At 36.9% G+C, this 23879-nt stretch overlaps 1 protein-coding gene across 4 annotated transcripts; it reads left to right on the forward strand.

Annotated features, from left to right (window-relative positions):
* The first annotated feature begins 497 nt into the window (after positions 1-497).
* Positions 498-23294, forward strand: LOC114875790 (cadherin EGF LAG seven-pass G-type receptor 1-like). Of its 4 annotated transcripts, XR_006830527.1 has the most exons (10): positions 499-952; positions 1615-1756; positions 1991-2188; positions 15057-15162; positions 19497-19756; positions 20231-20332; positions 20443-20629; positions 21665-21751; positions 22065-22240; positions 23089-23294. XR_006830527.1 is itself a non-coding variant. In XM_029186495.2 (8 exons), the coding sequence occupies exons 2-8, from the start codon at positions 2010-2012 to the stop codon at positions 22119-22121; spliced, it is 978 nt and encodes a 325-aa protein (XP_029042328.1). In that variant the 5' UTR covers positions 499-952; positions 1991-2009; the 3' UTR covers positions 22122-23085. The 4 variants fall into 4 exon arrangements, 1 of the variants encoding a protein (XP_029042328.1); XR_003789284.2 differs by lacking the exon at positions 1615-1756; XR_006830528.1 differs by lacking the exons at positions 1615-1756; positions 1991-2188 and having other exon boundaries at positions 498-952.
* The last annotated feature ends 585 nt before the right edge of the window (positions 23295-23879 follow it).

The raw sequence follows: 23879 nt of genomic DNA on the forward strand, positions 1-23879 counted from the left end.
ACATATATATATATATATATATATATATGTATACATATATATCATTTGTCCGTAAGAAAAATTTGTTAAACAGCATCGATGAAGACGCGTTTAAATAGCTGCAATATACGTATTTGCTCTCGTGAAAGCATTATTTTTCACATGTTCATAAAATGTTTGGAATCTACCAGAGAGTAAAATATCATAGACGTTTAGAAGCATGTTTTGAATTTGTTCCAACGAATATCGAGTAATAAAAATACGTAACAATTAATGGGTTAATATGTTTTTCACTGGTCGGTTTATGTGCCTACGATTAACGGAAGTAACAGTATTATTGATTCGAGTAGTAATAGTGATAGCTTTTTATCAGATTGATTGTACTGCCGCGGGAACTCGGATAAAATGTCGACGAAAAGAAATGTCACAGTTTACAATAATTAACGGTCGGTGAACGAACAGTAGCGAGAAGGGTAAATAAACACGGCGGCGGCGGCGGCGGCGGTGGCGGCGGCGGCGGCGGCGGCGGCGGTGGCGGCGACGGCGATTGTTGACAGGTGGGGCGATCTTGAGGTATACCGATGTTGAGCGGTGCTAGTCGCGTGTGTACGTTGGTCGCGTGGTGACCTCCGAGAAGAAACGAAAACGAAAACGAAAACGAAAGCGATCGTGTATCGAGTTGACATTATTCGCGAAATCGATCGATCCCGACCGGTGGCAGAAACGAACACGTATTGTCGTCGAGGATGTCAAGGTGGTAGTGGTGCATTGGAGAAATGTGGAATAACGCGTGGTGCTTGTACCATCTGTTCAAGGGCGGCGTTTAATTTCGAAGAACACGCGATCGCCTTTCTATTTATCGAGCACGTGTTCATCGGCACGTGGTTGCTCCAAGTCTCCAAGAAGGAAACGTGAACCGATTTATGGAATCACGCGACAACCGTAACCATTCAAAGATGGTCTGCATCATAAGGTAAGTCTAAGCTTGGCTGACATTATTATTATAATTATTTTTACCCGTTCTTGTACCTCGACAAGTATACCTACATATAGGTACATACTTGCGAGATACACTTACGATTAGATAGGTGTAATCAGTAAAATTACACTATGTAGTAATGTTTAGACTAGTTAGTTGTTGATACATATAAAATGATTGGAATAAAAATAAAAGGACTTTTCATTATTACGATTGGTTATGATTCGAGTGTATCGGCGGCGGCGGCGGCGGCGGCGGTATCACGGTATAATGGTCAATGGTCAGAAATAAAAGGAGAAGTGTGCAACGACACGAGGTATTTATTTGTAAACGGTAACGAGCATTCTCGTGAATCGAATCGGAAACCGATACGATAAGGTCATCGCATTTAACGAGTAGCACCGAATCCATGTGGAAAGTAGATGAAAAAAGCGTACGATGGAACATTGTCGGCCATTGCACTCGATTCTATCAACGATTTTTCTAAATATGATACAACTATTGGCTTTCGTTGATTCTTATTATAATTACTTAATTAATTATAATGATCGAAGAATTTCGATGAAACGCAGAGATTCTATAGAGAGATGGTTTTGTAATCTAATTGTAAGACGATACTGATGCTGGTAGAATAGGTTGGTTAATGGTGATTACAGGTACATAGCTACAAATGTCCTGTATTGCTAAGGATGGCCGCAATTTGCGGCTACCAGGGTCGAGCGCCATTTTGATTCACCTCTTTACAGGAAATTACCAGGCCTGTTTCAATTTACCCTTCCTCCTGATACTCGGGGTTCCGTAAGAAATTTAATTTTCTTTGCTAATTCTTTGCTAGTTCTTTGCTAGTTCTTTGCTAGTAGGTAATCGTAATACTTATTTCGGGTTGGAATGTTGTTTAAATTCGGTGATGAAACGAAATTATTCCATTTAGTCGAACAGAGAATTTTGAGTAGCAGAAAAATTAGAGAAATTCCTTCCTAAGTAATGGGTAGTTAATTATAACATTGCATGTATTGTATTAATAAATTATAGATGCTAGTGTGAGAAAGAAATGGAGACACTTTACACGGGTGCGATCCACGGGTTTCCCCAATCGAACGGTGGACTCGGCAATGGAATTTCCACGGGTATTGGCAACTCGTTCGATCAGGATGGCGTTTTGAGTTTGATCGTCGTTCTGGGCGGAAGTTTGTCCCTGGTTGCTCTGGTATTCGCCTTTATCACCTATAGGTAAGTTGATAGATAAATTTCTTACGTGTGTGTATCTGTAAGTAAGTATAATAAAATGATTATCGACAAGTTAATAGAGAAAGAGAAAGAGAAAGTGAAATGATTCATGATGATTAGTTGTATTTATTTACGATTAGAATTAGAAGAGGAGATTTAAAGGCAAGGGGTTAAACGAGAAGTGCTGGAGACAGGAATCGATTAGTCTGGACAACCGGTTGTTCAGCGTGTGTCTCTTCTCTTTCCTATTCACTTGGGTGCAATTACAGATGCAAAGCCACAAGCAGAACCACGAGCAGAGCCAATTAATTAATTATAATTGGCCATGTTCGATAGCGATCGCTAAACACTCTTCTTTGTTTCGAGTGTTCTCGTTAATTGCTCTTTTCTCCCGTTTACTCGTTAATTGACGCGTTTAGCGAAATTTATTAGCGAAACTTCTTCGCGAATAAAAGATTTCGAAGTAGGTAATTATCTTATTTGAAAATTTCGAGAGACAATATTTCTTCGTTCGCCGAGCGAATAAAATTTCATTCTTATTTTACAAGGCTCTGCGCTTATTTTCCCAAGGAACATTCACGAAATTCAATTACTTTCCGATCGGTTTAACGCGCGTCAGATGCACAATCTTTTCGGTGATATTTTACCGAATAAGGTTGGAGAAACGGTTGGAAACTTTATAAAGGAAGTAGCCGTTGACGGAAATTGAAGGGAAATGGAAAAGCACTAGTTCCTTCTTTCTTCTTGAACGTTGGTCAATCGTTGTTCCCAGAATTTCTAACTTTTTCTTAGCATAAAAACGCGAGGATTTCCCAATTCTAGATATTTAATAAACTTACACCGGGTGTTCTGGTGGGACAGAGTCTTTGGAATTTTTACGACGAGATACCTTAACTTTTCCTTGATACCTTGTGTAGGCGGTTTATTAAGGCCATCCTAAGGCTTTCATTAGAAGCTCTTATACATACATATATGTATACATAATATAAGGTACGCGGGACACGCTGTAACTAACGATAATTAACTTTTTAGCCGAGAAAAAGGGGTGAATATAAAGGAAAGAAAAAGTCCGTACGATGCAGACTTTTCTTTTCTTCCCCCTCCTTTTCTATTAAACGCAGAAAATTCTCTGCTTCCCCGAATCTCGTTCCGTTTTATTTCATTTTTAATTCTTTAATTCTGCCGCAAATACGAATAACTTTTAAGAAATTTAAATCCTTTTAACGCGCGTTGAACTTGTGTAGGTACGGTTCAGTTTGAAAGTTGGTTCATCAAACTAACGCCGCCATATTGTGCATTGATTTACGTTCTGACCCATCATTTGTTGCAACTTGTTGATCATGTTATCTATCAAGACTTTGTATATTTAATTTTATAAGCAATAATTTAGTTAACCTCGAGGCGCAAAGAAATTTCCGACAGGCGTGAGTAATGGATATACGCGTAGACGACAGAAACTTCCTCTGCGTCTAAAGTCTAAAGTCTAAAGTCTAAGGTAATCTATCATGAATAATATAATCGACTAATGGCATGATCTAGCGCGCAACGCAAATTTCGGGAAGCAGCAAGAAACTTTCTTATCCTTATCGTTGCTCAACTGTCGAGCTAACTTACAAACAATTAAGAAACGATAGCTCCTCCGCTATATTTACGTCTCGTTGATTTTCTTGATTAATTAACGTACCTATATAGTACTAGGTATCCTAGATTGGTGAGTTTGCGGTTAGAATTGATATCTTTCAAGGACGATCAACTTGTGTGGTGTTTCAACATATTTTAGCTTTTTCTTTTCAAGTAAAACTGAGATAGACTGTTTAGATCGCGTAAATAGGCGTAAATATTATAGTATTATAGTATTATAGTATTATAGTATTATAGTATTATAGTATTATAATATTATAGTATTATAGAAGAGAATAGTGGACGTTCTCTCTCGCGTAGAACGGATTGTAGTCGGCCACATGGAATAACGTGCAGCTATGAATTATGTGGTCACTCGTTTGGAAATTTGCCGGATTATCATACTGTCCTTACGATTAGTCTAGCAGAAAGGCTTTCCAGTTTAAAAAGCGTGTTCGAGGAGTCGAGTTAATAAGATAGGTATAAAGCATTGATCCGGAACGGATTATCCTTGGATTCCGTTTCAATTAGTTGAGAGAGATGGGTCGTGTTGGGATATTTTAAAATTGAAAGAAAAAAAAGAAGCACCGTTCCCTTCGTGCTACATATAGGCCCCGCGCCGCGGCGTGTTACTTGCTTCGAATGGTTCGAATGGTTCGAATGGTTCGAATGCTTCGAATGCTTCGAATGCTTCGAATGCAACGGGGAAGAAAAAGAAGCTGGGTTAAGTGTACTTTATCACGCTGCATACGTGATGGAAATCTGGAACGCAGTCTGGAGAGAAGCAGAATGAAATAAAATTATCCTCGGAATCAGTGGTCTTGCTTTTCTTCCATCGAGTTTTTCAAGATTTTTTCTAAAAAGAAGATCGGTAACACGATATCGCGAAAAGTAAAAATTATGTTAAACAGAGTTGGTGCTGCGAACGGTAAAAATCAGCAGAGTGGCTTTCCTGTAGCGTGTCGAAGGGGTAAATATGTAGCGAGGCTCGTTTAACTTGATTTTCGCGTTATCTTTAACGAGATTAAAGCTCGCTGTGACGCTTTTTCGTTACATCCGACAGAATCGGTTGCCTCTGTCGGCTGTCTAGAGAAAATTCAAACTCTTTACGCTAACGCTAACGATGAGAATTAAACTTATTCTCGACTTTATAAACAAGTGTGGACTTTATTGAGAAGATTTTTATGACGAAACTGGTTATAAAATAACCTTCGATAGGAGGTAAAAGTGAGGAATGTTTGTGTAATTGGCAGCGTGCCGAGCGTTAGTTAGGGTGCACGGTATCGAGATGAATTTTACAGGAAATTCAACCTGCTTTCAATACGATAGATTAGATAGATCGAGCGGAATATTTGCTCGAAATTGTATTGCTTCGTCGAATTAATACGAAGCTGTGGCTCTATTAATAGGATAACTAATATTATAGATCGATAGATTGAACATTTCGACGTTTCGAATTGAATTATCGAAAAGGAGATACATTCACATTCAAATTCGCTACACGCTTCATTTAATAATAAATTGGCAAAATTAACACACAGTAGTGTAATAACATTTTTAGAAATAAACTGTATAATTTTTTCAAGTATTTTTTTTAGAAAATAAAACAAGTTTGTATGTATTTGCAGCTATTTGGTTTCGCTGCTAATTTCACGAAACCCTGTTCTATTTCTACGGTGTATTTTTCCCTCCCCTGAAATTATGGAAAGGCAAGGTAAATCCTAGTTTCAGCAATAACGTTTCTCGCTTTGTATTCGGAGCAGATAGAATGAAAAGGGTATGATACACCTTGAAGAGCAAATACTTGGAGTCGGTGTGGCGTTTCGTTTCCAGACAATCGTCTTATAGAGATAATTCGAGATCGATCGATCGATCGCCTATACATAGGTATATCGTTACCTTTATCTAGTAAAGTAAAGTTAAGTTAGTTTAGTAAAAATTTCTTTTACGTGTTACGTTTCTTTCAAGTACGTTACTAAATCGAAATCATGATTAAAAGTAATTTCAAAGTTTTCTTCTCGTTGCGATTGTAAATAATATTGTGTGTACGGTTAAGACATGATTAGAGGCATAGCTAGTCGACTACGAATTTCCATGAGTGAAGCCGAAAATTCTCGTGTTACATACATCTAACAAGTATGTAGATACATATTTACGTATCGTTGACGACTATGGCCAGTTAGTTGTTTCAACTTGAACGATTAATTAAATTCTCACGTTGTTTGTACACACAGAAATGATTGGAAATTTTCATTCGTTTACAATTCTTCCATGTGTCAGAGAAGAGAAAATACAATTTTCCCTCTAGAATTCGTATTACTTACATATACATACATATGTATAAGTATAATATAAAGTGTGTAAAAGTGTAAACGTGTCGCAAAATAATTGATACACGGCTTGCGAGGCGCAAACTACCTTCGTTGCGGTAGGTTAATGTTTACATATTTCGAAATGCCAGGCAGGAAATGAACGTGTCCTTGTAGGTTTAACCGACATTGGCCGGCCACCTTCTCGAACTGTGTTTCTCTGGAACATGTCTACTTACGATAGACGGTGAATAAATAATTTCCCTGAAAATGTTTAATATCTATACGTGTAAATAGGTATAGGTACATACATATGTTCGTTCAGTTTATATTGCACCAATCAGGTCAACAATCAGGTTCGTCGAATACGGGAAGAAAGATAAGAAAGAAGTGAATTAAAATTAATATTTTTTTTGCGACTTGCCGAAAATCAATAATTTAATTGCGAGGGGAAAAACGCGAGCGTATAATTTACCGAGAATGTCCATTTTCATTTAATTTGACTAATTAAACGTTGTTGAATTGGATGACACGGGTCTAATTAGAGTTAGAAATATCCGTAACGGTGCGGATATACAAACTATGCTCGTATTTATTTAAATAATTGAAAAACTTGAATATTCCCAGTTTAGCGTTTACCATATACATGTAATATGTAATATGTAAACCGGGGTCAGAGAGACTAAACTAAAAAGTTTATCCTCTTGAACGTTGCTTTCCTTCTCTGCTCCGTTAAGAACTTTTCGATCGATCATTGCTGCACTTTGTTTGCTTTTGCGCCAACTCGCGACGAGTTGCGGAGAGTTGCGGAGAGTTGCGGGCTTTAAAAAAGCTTTCCTTTTGAAAGATCGCGTCGCGTCGCGTCGCGTCGTCTCTGATTTTTGTTCCTTTACGAACGTAAGAGGCTTAGGAGAAAGAGCCGCTGCTCCATTCGATTACACGCGTTTGGAACCGAACGATCTTTCTGAAGATTCGGAGATTGAAAAATTTAATATTTTCTTACATTTCTCTCTTTTTCGCCGGACCGTTTTCTACGCAACGGCACTTGGTTTCTTCAAAGATTATCTACTTTTTCGTTCAATTCCCTTTTATAACGTATCTCGTTATATGTATAATTATTAATTTAAACTCGCCTAATTTCGAGCGGTTTTCGTAAAATTATAGCGAGTTGGTCCCGGCTCCCGATAAAACGACACGTTTCGCGACATCGTCTACCCATAAGCGGCTTACGAGCCCTTTCTCTACCCTATTTCGAGGTTCTTTCGGGATTCACCTTCGTCATCCTCTTAATATCAAGCCGTCCAGGATATTAGGCGTCGTTTTAATATCTTGAGGAGAAATTGCGCGGAGCGTAACCAGACAGCTTTATCCTCGCCCTCTCTTCTTCCATTCTAATTTTAATATAATACTTAAATATATGTATACACATTTACACGTCGGCTAAAATAAAAATTACTTGAATAATTAAATCCGTTTGTTTGAAAATTTGCAAAACGTAATGAGAGTCGAGAGGGATGAAAAATGTCAGAGAAGGGGAAAAAAATGAAATTTCTACGTTGTTCGATAGACCGCTGTCAGAGATTTGATGGATCGTGCGAAGGGTAATAATCGGCGTTGACGTTCCCACAAAGAGATCTGAAAGAAATGCGCTCGCGCGTGGTGACCTTTTGTAGAATTTTTACACAAGACCTTTGATTTCCCAAAGGAAAACTATTCTTATCGATTCAATCTCTTACTCCCTCCTCGTATATAGATAGAGCAGAGCACTGGTTCTTAATCATTTTTTACCTTTGTACCGGACCTTTTTTCTTTTTTTATTGCGATATTTAATATCTTTCACTTACAATTAGAGGTAGATATTATTAAATCGTGTTAGATTTTCCATCTTATGAAATCGGTCATTTGATGTGTAATAACGTAACGTATCGTACCGTAATACATATAACGTAATAAGAGATATCGAGCTGTCCGTCACGTACTTACGTGTGTCGTAGCATCCTGGGAACACTTTGTACCGTTCATAAAGTGTCTCACGATTGAATCAATCCTTCTCCACGCATCGATATCACGATGAAAACGTGCTTTGAAGGACGAGCCTTGACGAGATATCTCTTTAGACTTTGAAAATATTTTCGTAGGAAAACGATTCTTAGGTATCAATTCTAAAGCTTGCTGTGTTTCAACAAACTTCTTTTATAACATAACATGACATAAGATAATATGATTTTAGTTGCTTTTACTTGAAAGCTGACAAATAGAATAGCTCCTTGTGCTTCTTGCGTCTCGTATCAAAAACTGTTTCTTTTCTGTCTAACGTTATTGTCTCGTTTTACAATTTTTCGCGATTTTATGCCGATTTTATTATGGAAAAGTCTTTCCATCTCTCTTTCTATACACCCGTATTTGTGATAGTCTTTGAACGAGCAGCAAGTTCCACGTTAGTAAGCTTTGGAATTTCACCGCGAAAATTGGTTGCATACTGCATACTGCATACTGCATACGATGGAAAATGCACGGCACGGCACGGCACGGCACGGCACGGCAGGGCACAAGAGTTACTAACCATATTCGAAATGACATATAAGATATTGCACTCTCACGAAATCGTTCAGAATGTTTTCAGATACATCTTTCTAATAACTATTTCATTAAGTCTGCAGAACCTTTTATCGTACCTATTATTCTACGTCTTTTCAGCTATTTTGAAAAAAAAGATAAAGTTGCTCGTTTCTTCGCGTCTCTACATGTATAGGGGTATACAATATACATACATACACATACATTATATTGATATCAGTGACACTCGGCCAGTTGTCTCCCTTCTAATCTACATACATATCTACGTAATGTTCTGTCGCTTATGTCTCTTGTGTCTACGAGTTAGTTTCTGCCGCTAGTCACGTCATGTAACTTGTGTAAATTTCATTTTCGCAACTCTGCTGACATTACATTAACACCTTTGATGTCGATTTATATTTCTTTCTACAGATGCAATAGAAAAAATATCGAATAACTGTCATCAATTGTTATGACCGTTGGCCCGAAAGAAGACTAACTACTACATACTTATCTACCATATTATGCCCCTTTTTGCGTTTACTTGTATCACTAGTTACGTATAATATAACTCGGTTACATAACGCGAAAGCGAGGAGGTCGTAACGAGAATTTAATCCTGAAGCGATTGAATGAAAATTAAAGCGATGGAGAATATGGTTGCCGTATTTATATGTATAAGAAATTTCAATTTCTGTAGTCCGTTCGTAACGTTCGTGATTTGTTCTTGTTGCCTTACACATATGTATTTGTTGTTTCAATCTTGCGTACTAAACTTTGTCTACTTTTCATCTGTGAATCGTCAGGCCTCGATCACAGCTCTTGACATACATAGGTCAAGGATACGTTGTTTCTCTTTTCCATTGATTTTTCGTGGAGAGGATAAACATTTCATTGTCAGACAAAAAGACGGAGCGGAGAGTGTTTTTCCCTTACGTTTCTAGACCTTACGTTTTTGCCAGCAGAACATGATTAACCTTATCGAGAGAGAACGTTTCGAAAATTGGAACATCAGATCTACGGACTTGTCGTCGTAAATCTGTACAGGCTTCGACCTTACTCTCTAATTTTCCATAGTCTTCAGCTTTACCTTCACCCTTGTTGACCCAACACATAGAATATATTAAGGTAGCTTGATCGATTTCAGTGTATGTATAGTGATTTGCAAAATTTACTAATTATTCCGAGTAATAATTCCTGATTGATGATGGTATTAGCACGCACGAAAAAAGGATAAATACAATGGACGAACGGGTATAACAAGTTTAGCAAAGAAAATACATACAATTTACATACATATAAAGCGAGCGAGCGACTATCTTCGATCGATCGAAACTTGGCCTAACGATAAGATTTTACCGGTATGCTCTCAAAAGCACTCGATATCTGGCCCCATTTAAGCGAATTGTTAAGCCGACTGCGGCGTCCTGACCCAATTAATCCTAGATCCTTCAATCCATCGCGGATTTTCCCTATTGTGCGACGCTATTGATGCTTTGATCATTCGAAAGGTTGATTACGTTTTCATTACTTTTTCTTCGGAAACTTTGAGGAATCAAATACTACTGAAAAGTTGCATCAAATAATTTACTAAAATTCAACGAATAACATATTTCAAGTAAACATTGTTGAAATTAATAATCTTTATTATAATATTATAATATTATAATATCGTATATGTGTGATCATTTTTCGTTCTCTCTTTGATAGAATACGATCGAATATGATTTCCAAGCTAAGCATGCTGAAACATTACGAATTTAATACCTGACCAATTTTGATCGTAGTCGAAAAAATAAATCACTACGTAGGTATTGGCTATTCGATAGAAAGTAAAGGTTGAAAATAAACTTTAAAGTTTTTCAAGAGTAGTCTTTCAACAATTTTATTAAACATGAACATGATAAAAAGCTTAAACTTATTATACATGAAAGAAAGAAGAGAATGGATAATTCATAGCTGCTCCTTATACCAGTGTGAAAATTGCATTTCTCTCGTCGTTATCCATCACCTATGAAGTTCTCATAAATACATAAACACACGCTTACGACCAGATGGTAACAATTAGTTTAATATTTTAATGAATGAATGAAAAGGCAGCAAAACTAGTTTTTATTAATTAATACGTGAGATTTTAAATTTGAGAATTTGAAAAAATTTAAAATTTTTCCTTTCATTTCACATTGAATGAAATTACAGTTAAAAAGCAGGAATTTTCAAGGGAACCGTCAAGAATCGAAGACTAAAAATCGAGCATAACTGTTTGAAAGAAAAAAAGATTCCACGTCAGCAATTAAGTACCAAATGAAATACCATTCGTAAATGTTTTACGCGAATCAGTTGGTAAATGAAATTTTCTATCGTATTCAGTGTTATTCAGTTTACTACGTACAGAAGGTTTCGAGTGCAGAGATATTTCAGAATACGTATGTACATAATATCCGATTAGGTAAATAAATAAAATAGAGTTTACTTATTGTTAGTCAATTTGAAATTTCAATCAATTAGATTTTCTTTAAAGAAACATTTTTTAATATTTTTTTAACAGATTCGAAATATATGTATAATAATTGATGGTGAAAATAATAAGATAAAAGTAATTCAGATCGATCGAACAACGAAGGTTAACTTTGATAGTTGAAAAGAAAGTTTGAACGGCAGTGGTCATGGTTCTCCATTGAAAACAAGTTCCATGTTTCGTTTTCCGTTTTCCGTTTTCCGTTTTCCGCTTTTTCGGAGAGTAAGTCTCATTGTTACGCGTTCGTTCGCGAAACAAACTTTTCCTGCTATGTATTTATGAATGAAAACTCTGCTGCATTCACTGCCCCGTTCCATCAGATTCATATTATTCTATTCGTTCATTTGCGCGCGGCCTTTTGGAGTATAAACTTAAGAATAAACGTAGCTGCAGAGAATAGCCAAAGGCAGTGTGTATAAAAAGACGTATCGATCGTTTCGAAGCGGTAATCAGAGTTTAATGTTCTTTTAATTATAAACGCATCAAAGATTCCGCTTTGATTAGAATTGATTAGAATTTCAATACAACATAAATTGGAAAGGAATGTTGCGGTGTCGCGACGCGTCGCGTCGCTCGGCGCGATATCCTTCCACCAAAGAGAATTAATTTATTAATTCACCTTGAAACTCGGGAACTTGGAAAGTTGAAATCGTTGAAATCTTTGAAATTTTCTTTTCTAAAATTATTTTTATTTACATTTATTTTCTCAACAATTTCTATGAAATTTCCGACGAAATCGGTCGATTTAAAATTTAAAGCAATAAAGAATAATTTCGTGCTTTCGATTGTCGATGGTTTAGCTGTCCATTTTCGACGTACGTCGACTCTTTTCAACCTTGATGGTTATCCAACCGTGAATTTGCAATATCCGCTGAAGGAGGGAATCGATGGTAGAAAATATCAGTGGCAGAAACCACACCGCACAATCTCGTCGAAGCTTACCATCATACCTACTACATACCTACTTGTTTTTTCACCCTCCATGTTGATCGACTTTATTAAAATCTCTATCCAACATAATTCTACTTGTGAAAATTCTTTGGATATTATTATTCGATCCTTTTTTATCCTTGGCGGTTTATTAAATACCATTCTTCCATTGGTATGGGAAGAAAACTACATATCCTATTAGTTACCTATATTGTCAATATACGATATATGTATACCTATCTATTAAAAATTTCCTTTTCCTTTTTCTTTTCCTTTAGACGATAAAGATAGAAGGAAATGAAATGTTGAAACGATTTTCAAGGATCGTAGGTGAAAAATTGCGGTAAAGTATTGATAAACGTAACGATAGGTTATTCATGTTAGACAAAGGAGAAATTGAAGCTTGAAAAATTGACACCGAATCGAGTATTTGTGTTATAATATCAACAGATCGCGTAAAATCAGAGAAATTCTTCTCCTTATTCTCGAAATCAGTTCTTCCTTTCTCATAAGTAGATATAATATCCAACTCATCCTTTATATGGTAATAATACCATGAAAGAAATTGAAAGAAATTCAAAGTATCAAGTTAGCTGGACAAAATCTATTTGTCCACCTTCTATTTAGAGTGAGAAAGAGGTATGTGTATGTACCTATGTAGGTAGGTAACTGTATCAAATAAATTCCGTTGGTGACGGGTTTAAAGGTTGAAACATGGTGTTAAATAAAACAACACCACCACCTTCCAACTCCTCATTATTTTCAGTGAAATAATAAATTGTTTTACCGTGCTACGCTTTCGACGCCTCTCTGCTGCGACTTGTTTATAATCACTTTAAACTACATACATACGTCTAAGGAAAAGTATTCGACGAGTAAAGAGAAAAAGAAAAAGACGTCTTATTTAAAAGGTTTTTCGGTTTTAGAATGTTAAAACGAGTACATACATAGCCAGTTAGAAAAGTACAGTCGTTTTATTTGAATGTATTTCAAATGTTTCCTTCAATCATTTATAAGAAATTTTTCCTGCTCGAGGGTTGACTTTCCCGATTTCTCCTTCTACTTGTGAATAATTCATTCTAAAGTTAAAGACTAAAGTTTAAATGTCGTGCCGTGTCGTGTCCTGTCCTGTCTTATCCTGCGAAACGGACAAGACGAGGAATCGAATAGGAAAAATGAAAAATGAAAAATGAAAAATGAAAAATCCCGATTTGCACTAGAAAGATACCTATCACGCGAGTTGGTTAAATGAATCATTGAAAAATATCGACAGAAATGAGAGTCTTTCTTTAAAAGCATCACCGGGTGATTAAGCTCTCGGTTAGCTGATAAGAGAAAAGTAGCAAGTTTCGTTTCGATCGATAAATCGATCAACCTCCCAAGGGATGGCCGGGCATTCTTCTTCTTTCTCTATTCATTTGAACGACAAGCCTTTTAAGGATGTAATTCGATCGTATTGTTGAAAATTTATGAATTGTATCTTCTCTCGAGTACCCTTTAAATCTTGAAACGAACGATCGTGATATTCGTCGAGTACGAGCACGAAAAGATTCTTGGAAAAAAAACGCAATTTGCTTTATGTGTATATTATTCTTTGGTTGGCTTGTAAATTAAATTTTTTTCTTTAAACAGCGAACAGAGTGTCTCTGTGTACGATTCGGTAATAATAAGAAATGGAGAAAAAGGTTAGAGGAAATCGTAAGAGGTTAAACCTAGGTACTATTATACATTGTTACAATAAAAGAAAGCCGACAATTCCTCGACATGGTTAGGTCGGAATTTCAATTTTTCATATCCCTGAAAACTTTCTCTACCTTTCTCTACCTTTATTTTCTACGAAATCTATTTCGTCATTATTTTTCTTTTTTTTCAACGACGCGCGACGGAAAATTGAAAGGAAAATGTGCATTAAAATAGACGGTAGTTTTCACGTAGCGATCGAAAGAAAAAACGAGCTCCAATTACGATTTCTTGACAATCTGGGCCATCGTGGTCCTTTATCAGGATACCATACCATACCAGTCGGTCGGACAATAGCGTCACGTTCAATTCTCTTCCAGCTTCCATTCTGCATCCGCGGCCATTCATCGAGAATTCAACTTTCTAATTAATTTTTTCAAATGTTACGAATTTCATCGGTTGCTTTTTGTTTTAGAAATGTTACGCGAGATTTCACGCTTCATATGATATCTACAGTTATATCCCGTGATGAAAAATAGCCTGATATTATATGTATTTATGTAGTAAGATTGACATGTGAGTGTTTTTCCTTTAAGTTGAAATTTCAGATATTCTCACCTATTCTTTTTATTCTTCAATCAACTTTGAAATTGTATGATATTCTTCAGAATCAGAGAAAAGCGTGTTTACTTTCGACGCGACGCGACGCGACGCGACGCGACGCGACGCGACGTTGCGATTGGGTAGAAAGGAAGGAGACCTTTCGTAAAACGTAGATGAGAAAAGCAGAGAAAAGGTCGAAACGAGTTGATTCCTCGGCGAAAACGAAAGGAAGGAGCTTTTGTAGTATGTAGGTAGTAGGTGTCGATTAACGTATACGTATTACGTATCGTCATGGTCATGGGAGTTACGTATCTCCCTTGGTTATTTCGAACTCTGTTTGAGCTGCGTAGGCGAATATCGACAATCCTGATGTCAATTTGAATTCTACACGGATATAACTCTTGTATCGAAGGAATTTTAATAAAGAGTGTACGGATCGCTGCTTATTATCGATCCCAATAGATTATAGATAGTAGACTATTTTATCTCCTTCTATAGAACTGCTAGTTATACAATATGTAATAACATAATATGTATGTACATGTATTGTATACATATTATAGTTGATACTTTGGTTGTTGAAATGTAAACGAAAAGATTCGAAAGAGAATATTCTCGGAATAGAGAAAAGTCAGAGCCATCCTTATGTTTCCAGCTTGTTCTCGGACTTGAGAAGCCTGGCAGGTACGACCCTTATGAATCTTTTGGCAGCCCTCTTCATGGTTCAACTGCTCTTCATCGTTGGAGTGGGTGGCGTTCAGGTAAGTTTCGATAGCTTCTTCGACAAGAAGAATCTGCTTTTTCCTTTGTCTCTCATAGTCTCTCATAGTCTCTCATAGTCTCTCATAGTCGTCGGTGAAAAATCGTTTCAACGATACGATAGAATCTCGGTTGACCGGGTAAAAACAGCAGCGCAAAGGACAAGAGATTTCTGCCAGAAACAACTGCTACTCTCCACTTGTACTACATATTTACATATGTAATATGTCCCGTCCTCTTGTTCTGTCATTAGTGGAGTATGTGTCTGTGTAGGTACATCTTCATCTTTCAAAATGCCTCTTGTATTTACAAAATGCATATAAAAACGTGTGCTAAATAGTGTAGGTAAAGGAAAAATTTCTCTCTGTACAGCGGTGTATACACCCCGATGAAATCATGAAAATAGAGAGTGGTTATGTTTTTTAAATACCGTGTCTCTGCATCGTAAGGTCGAATGGCAGTTTGCACATTTCCAAGGAATTTAATGATCTCATCACGTAAACGTGACTCCGGTTTAAAAAGATCGAGCGAGCAACGCGTATCTCGACATCTGGGGGAATACGAATTTATTTCTTCTATCGAATTTTTATTTTTTCGAATGTTAAATGTTAAATCTGAATACGCTGAAGGAAAAAAAATTCAGATAAATGCAAACGAAATTGTTTTTAAATTAACCTTTTTGAAATGAAATTTTATATCTTCGTTCCCAAGAAAGAAGCGAAGGACTACATACATTGTAGGTTGAATTTCGTCTAGTCTAGGACGACTTTGTCTTAATATTTTTCAAAATTCTTTGCGGTCTTGTTCAATAGCTTGTTGACATAGAATAAGAAGTAGGTAATAATGAATTGGACGAATATCGCGATAATTACAGACTGTTTTTCATAGATTCATATATGTAGAGTATTTCATAGAAATACATGTACTATGTAGGTATGTAATCCGCGTCAGAATTTGAATTCTAAATTGAAAGGGGGATAAAGCGTGTTCATCCTGTTGGAAATAAAAGTAGGTGCACTCGATTCGAAAGATATAATCTATAAACGATTAATAACTAACAATAAGTACAATATTTTCTTCAGATAAGCGAAAATGAATAATTTGTTAGAAATTTTCTAAATGAGAGAACAAGTACCTAATCTAGGATTAATTGTTTTATAATAGATTGAGATTTGCACCGTGTAAAAATTTGCAAAAATTTGCAAAGATTTTCATCCAGGTGTTGTTTCAATTCCCATTGATTCGGTCGAGGTGAACTCGAACACCTGCAATGCAGAGAAGATTTTCTGAAAGTCACCGAAACTCTCGGTGTTTAAAAGAATCGTGTGTTGAAACGAACGCCATGCTTGCAAAGTTCTTTCAATGTTGTTCAAGAAAAGAAAATACTGAAAATTGAACGTAATCTATCGATCATTTTGTCTCCTACTTCCAGAGACTACTAACTTTCTACATATGTATGTACCTTTTATGTAAGTTGGCCAACTTTTCGGAACACAGGGTGGTCTCGAAAGATTTTAACATTCCGTTTTAAATTTCAAGCATGTTGAACGACGATTCGTTTCCAATTGTTTTCGATCGTTTCAAATGAATATTAAAAACAGAAGAAAAAATTGAAAGCAAGTCAAAGTCTTTCTGTCTCGTTCTGTCTTTTTAACCCATACGAGACTTTCTCAGGAAAGTTTTTTCATTTTCGATTCGAAGCCATGAAATCAAATTGAACCCGAAAACAAACTATCTTTTCCTTTGAGAAATAAATGTTTGTTTTCTTTTTTCATAGAAAATCGTTTTAGTGAAAGCGATAACGAAGAATGCAGTGTTGTTTGATAGCGCGTAGGAGCGAAATTAGGTTACGTTATCGCGGAAACCGGATATCGAGTGTCAATATGCGAAGGACATTCGAAGGGGGTCAATATCGAGTGAACGTTATTTTAACAAGCACAGCTACTCTATCTAGTACATATGTACTTATACGCAATTATTATTCCAAGGAAGACGTCGTTTTTTCAGGGCTTGAACAGGGCTATATTTTCGTATTTTCGTATTTTCGTATTTTCGTCTGCCTTCTGGCTGTAGGAATTTTCTTAGTCTCGGTTATATGTATAACCAAGTATGTCCTTGCGGTATAACATTATCACCGGCGTCGTCGAGCTGACGTTTCTGCAATTAAAGCACAGAACGGTAGCGATTACCGTGCAAGTTGCTCCAAGAATTTTTCATCTTCTTGTGTTTAATTCTTTCACCGTTGTGCCAGTCACTTATGTATGTTATGTATGTAGGTAATTTGCATTAATTCGAAATATATACATATAATGAAATGATTAAGAGAAATATCGTTAAAATGTCGCTACAATATACCCGAGACAAAGAATTGTACAGAGAATTGTACAAGATTTAATGCCCGAATGAATACGATATACATATTATGTAATGTAGATATAGGGGGAGGTAACGATTTAACAGTACAACGGTGTAACAGTGTAACGATGAACCGTACAAGATCCTTTTGAAGAAGCGAAGTAGAATAGCGAAAAGCTGGAAGAGCTCGAACCTTTTTGTAGTATAGGTGACTGACGACGATGAGATCGTAAGTTTGGGATTATCCTTCGTTGTATGTAGATTGTAGACGGATCGGATCTGAATCGACATCGTAAATTCCAACACATTCTTCTGTCGAAACCAACATCGCCGATTCCTTTTCCGACAAAAAGCTAGACAAAATTCTACATAGAATACGAAGGAAGAAAATGTACTTTCCACCAAAGTTTCTTTCAGTTAGCGTGCAAGTTAGCGGAACAAGTTTAGAAAACTTGATAAATTGTTAATAGTTTGTACAATACGATAGTTTGAATATCGTCGAAACACCGTTTTTCGAATCTTTTCACGGATTTAGCATCGTTGTTAAGATTAATAAAATAGGAGAGGGAGAAGCAACTATGTATCGGATGATGAATAATTTTATACAATAAATTCGATTTGTTCCCATGTTTCCCGCGTTCGAATTAATTTCCTCGAAAGTTTTGATCGCCTCCGGTCATAATCACAATTCGGTGTGCTCTGCCGTATTTCAAGAAAGTTAACTTTTCGAAAGAGGTTTCAACTTTTGCGGACAAGAACGATGAGTTTAATTGTTAATTTTCACACAGGTAGTTGGTGGTAAAATCCGAATCCGCAAAAGAAGAAGAAGAAGAAGAAGAAGAAGAAGAAGAGAAAAAGAGATAAAAATGTGAAACATTAATTCCAGCTGCGTGTATCGAGTAGGAAAGCAACAAAAGGGTACTTTACTCATCTGGTCTTTTTTCGCTGGCCAACGGGAAAAGACTTTTATCGGGTTTTCCGTGACGCTTGATTACACCCGCTCGACTTTGATTGCGTTTTCCTTTCGTACGTTCCTCGTACCCTACCACTTTTCTCTCAAATTACCGATTTTTACCTTTACGAGATCGCTCCACCATCTTTGTAAATATTTGTTCGCTTCCTCTTGGACAACATCGAAATATCAGGCTATAACTTTTAGTGATTTGTTAGGTACCGACTGAACGACGCGATTTTTACCTTAATCATTATAGCTATTATATTATATAGAGTAATGTTTCTTTAGAACTCGGTATTGTTGTTAAACCCTAAACTCTAAACTGTAAATCTTGAATGTTTGCCTTTGGTTGTATGTATTGCCTACCTCCTGTTTGGTCCGTTTCAGGTTCTTCGTTAACTCGGATAGTACAGTTCCGCAGAGTACAGTTTTAGTTGGCCAATTGTAACCGTAAACCCCCAGATAAACTATACCCCGACGAAACTGTACGATCTTTTACAACTAGATCTTTACTAATCGTAAGTGTTTTCGCACATGTTAACGTAAGAGAAGATGTCGAAAGTGTACATTTCGTTGTAAATCACGAGTATCCATGTACTTAAGTATGTATGACAGGGTTTGCCCTAGTGCGTGTACCGGATACGCTTTTTTGTAGAAAACGAGCAGATCGTTTACGGAACTCCCTTGAGAGAAAAGGAAACTCGTTCCGGGAATATCCCTACGGTAGTACACGTACTATGTATGTATGTACATACTAGAATACATACCTCGGTCCAAGGAAATATATTGCTCGATTTTTTTCGACTACTGTCTCTGTAACAAGCGAGCCGAGTACCAAATAGGTACTAACGAAAAAAATAGTAACGTTTGTTTCAACGTCCGTATCGTTGTTACGTATGTATGTGTGTTAACATTCCATGTAGAAGAAAGGGAAGGAAAAGTGCGCAAAGCTTTTCAAGGAAGCAACAACGGTGAAAGGGTGAAACGATGACTAAAGGAAGATGGTAAATGTTTCGCAATTCGCAGGACTCGGAGCTCTGCATTTCCCTGGGGTTGAGCTTACAGTATCTTCGAATGACGGTGGTTTGTTGGCTGGCTGCAATGTGTCATCACCTTTATGCCACCGTTGCTTCGATACCACGCCGTGACGACCCACCGACCTACCTGAAATATAGCCTCTTCGCTTGGGGTGCTCCTTTTCTCAATCTTGTCTTGGCTACTTTTCTGCAGATATACCAGGTGAATGACATCTGGAATATCAGGGATCTGACACCCTTCAATTGCTGGTAATTCCTTTCGTTTAATCACTTTAATCAATTAATTATTATCAATCGTTATCGATTGGCAAGGTATGAATCTCTATAAATTCTTCATTTCACACGCATACCTATACATAGATGGATAAAATGAAATATATGTATACCTATTCATTCACAAAGGCAGAAATTATTGTAAATATTTCAAATATAGGTACATACATACATACATATGAAATTCACCAGTAAGGTAAAAGAATCTTATACCAAGACCGAACCGAATTCATATTATTCGGGACTTGTCCCTTTTATTTCCCTTTACCAACTATGTATCTACATGAAATCTCCGTATTTGTCGTTCAATCTTTTCTCGACTCGAAACTTGCTTGAGAGTCACCGAATTTTCACGAAAATTTTCTATAGTGTGTTTGATTTTATCTTGATAAAAGTTTCGAAAAAAAAATTCAATCAACTTGGATTGATTTAAGGTGAAATTTATTGCAGGTTTCTGGGAACTACAGCGACGATTTATGCATACGGTTTACCAGTGGTTCTTCTGCTTCTTTCCGCAGGATACTATCTGATAAAAGCTGCGATCGTGTCTAGGTATCGTATGATGGAATATTCTGATGGAAAAATCTAACAAATTTCCTCGTTTTGACGATGAATGAATGAATGAATGAATGAATGAATGAATATTGGTTTCGTTTGCGCAGATACACATGCAGCATGCAGCTGGAAATTAAACAACGCGAAAAAATGAAGAGAAGAAGAGCGCTGCAGTTGATACTGTTTTTAAAAGTGAGCATGATAATAGGTCTGGTCGCTGGTTGCGGGGTCGCGTCCAGAATATGGAAAGTACCTTTCCTATGGGCGGTATTTTGCACCGGTCACTCTCTTCAGGTAAAGAAATTATTTAGGCGTTATGGTTTCGACATAGCACGTTCGAGATTTCCTTTCCTACTACATAATGCGGGCCGTTCCAAGTGCTGGTGAAAAATAACATGGTTGAAAAAAAAAACGAAAGCAAAACAAAGGTATTATAATTTTGTTAATTACATTTATTTTTAGTTGAAAACCTTTGTTTCTTCCATCATAGATAGATGATCGAAACTTGTTATAGCGTACAGTAACATTATTTCATATATGTATGTATGTACATACATATGTTGGATATGTCGTTGGTAAAAACTTTTCGTAGACCGATATTCGAGTTTTCGCGACGTCGAGAAGTTGGTACATATTATTATTAGTATTAGAGTGTAGAATATCCTCCAAGTTTTCTTTCTCATTCCCACCGAAAAAGAGTACGTTACTCTATGTACTTTTTCCAATCGATTATTCAATTCCGTTCACCTTGATCGTTCCTTTCTTATCTACGCTTTTCCACCTTTTCCACATTTTTCTAACTCGTTTGGTATTCTATCGATTTTTCTTCTCCTCTTATCTAACGGTGTGACCACCGTTTAAAATCATTCAATAGCTTTTTGATCGTAAATTAAAATTTAATCGATATAATAATCGACTTTATTATGACGGTTCGAAGCCAATTTATCGTTCGTAAATAAATACATATGTATATGTAAAAATGTTGCTTTTGCTTTCGCTTCAAACTCGCGGTCGAATAGAAAGAAGGAGGGGAACGGCGCGGCGGTAAACTAAACAACCCCCTCGAGGAGAACTGGTAAAATTTTCATAACGAGCCAGGGGGATTCTCGCCGAACACCTTGTAACAAAATCTTTATTTCGAAACTTGACGCGAGCAGAATAAGATACGGCACGAAGAGGTCGCTTATGTTCGCGGACCTAATAACGATCACATCTCGCGCGGAATGATTGCCATTCTGAGAGAAATCCTATTATATATATATATATTTAAACTTTGCTAACCGGAACTTGAAATCGAAACTCCTGTTTACTTTTGATTATTTGAAACAGGGTCTAGCCGTGGCGTTATCCGTCGCGTGCAACTGCAGAGTGCTGAAAGTTTACGCGAGGAAGTCTTATAGGCAACCGAAACAACAGGTAAATTTCATCTTTTTTCCATTTATTTTCACTTTGTAAAAGTTCAACTCTCGTTGTTTCATTCACTTTGCCTGCTGTTCGCCTTTATCTTGAAAAAAAACCCGAGTAAGGTAATTTAATAAACCAACGAATTTCTGCTCGACGAGAATCTTCCTCTTCTTCAAAATGCAACTTTCTACATTAAGAAAACTGCTTATACATAATATAATAAAAATAGAATTGTAAGTGTAGGGGTGACCGAGTAATGTGTTCGGAGATTCGAGGATCGTGTTGCAACAGCTGACGTGTGTATGAAAAATCAATGCTTTTACAGATCGCTCATTCGAGTAGCAGCATGCAGCTGCTCGCCCCTGCTCCAGACCCAGTCTAGGTCCACCTACAACTGGATCACTTTCTTCTCGTCGATGAAAATGGAAGAAGAAAAAAAAAGAATAGAAAATAGATACACTACTGGTGGCGACAGTATCCTAAGATTTCGATTCGTTTTAGGTGAGCATAGAGATCTAGAAACGCGAATAGGAAATATTCGAATCGAAGATATTCGCGTCAACATATCATCGCTAATCTCTCACGATTCTTCAATGATAATTTCCCCACCACGTAACATGCCAGACCGTGAACTAACGGTTAGGAATATTAATATTCCTAATATGATAACCTTCCTACATCTTCTTTTTCATTATTTCAGCGTTACATCGCTTTCATATAGCCTAGCTTACACTGATAGAATAAGCGGTAAAGTATACTCATTGTCAGCCCTAGGACAAATGTTAGATTGGTTTTCTCTGTGATTACGTCTCTTCCAAAACCCAGCTAAATTGGTATAAAACGCAATAGTAGAAAAACCGGCTGTCTGATCGGTTACAATATATGTACATATTACCAGTGTTGGTACACTTTACCACTTATACTGTACCAATTTAATCTGGGCTTAATACTTTTTTACAACTACGACAACAGGAAAGTGCAAACTTAATACAAGTTTCTTGACCAAACCAGTTGGTATAAATTTGAAGAAAGACTAGGGAATAGATATATTGTAGAAACGAAAGAGCGGAAATGGAACGTGTCGAGTACATATATTTAAGTATTATACGTGTACGTATGTACGTATGTACATATGTACATATGTATATCGATCGAACGCGAAAGGAATCCACGTACGCTGCGTGTTGGAGAGTGTACGTTTCTCGCGGTTTGTGGCTGGCATTCCCCACTACGATGCAATTAACGCTCGGTAATGACCTATGCGATCGCATTAGTACGCGTAACCGCTGGTACTCTGTAAGTGTAAGCGCATGTAATTACCACCAAATAAATATTTTCAACTCCTACAGGAAAGAATTTCGAGTTTCAACAGGCGAAAAGATTAATACCGAGCAGGAAACCAGCAGGAAGAGGAGATGGAAAAGTCAGCGCGAAAGGTTTGCAGTTGAACGCGTAATTATTGGAAAAGTAATCCGTTTTAATATCTGGCAACGATGCCAACGATGTATGTACGCTTTCATTCGTTTTCAACTTATACAAAGGAATTCTAATGATCCATCATTTGTCTTGATTTAATAACTGGGATTTGTCAACCGATTTTCACGGCTAAACCTGTTCCTATATTCCTAAACAAACAATTTACTCTTTCACGAAACAAACTTTTCATTCTCAACTCGACGCACCTTTAGCGCTTAACTACGATTAGGCGATTCCATAACTAATAGACGAAACTTTTTCTTTCACATGTAAACCCGGATCAAAAACTCGGCTACTACCTATTAACGTATTACCTACACATATACGTATGTATGTAGGTATATTCTAATTCTAAAGAATTAGAGACTGTTAACCAATGTAAATGTCGTCAAAGTGAGTGGACCGCATTCGTGTCTCGTCCTTTTCAGCCAACCAGCAACCTGACATTTAATTATCGGGAAGCATCAAGATGGATGGGGTGCAATCACCAACCGCACCCCTTTTTCTATCTTTAATAGCCGGCAAACGGACTCTTTTATCGCTTCAATCCGATCCCTCGAATTCAGGTATTGTTGTCCTTTCCCACGACCTATTTTTACCGTTGCGACGTTGCGACGTTGCGTAAACGTATAATACGTACTTGTTTTATTACCGAGTGATTTCG

The sequence above is a fragment of the Osmia bicornis genome, chromosome 2, assembly GCF_907164935.1.
Source record: "Osmia bicornis bicornis chromosome 2, iOsmBic2.1, whole genome shotgun sequence".
Lineage (NCBI taxonomy): Eukaryota > Metazoa > Arthropoda > Insecta > Hymenoptera > Megachilidae > Osmia > Osmia bicornis.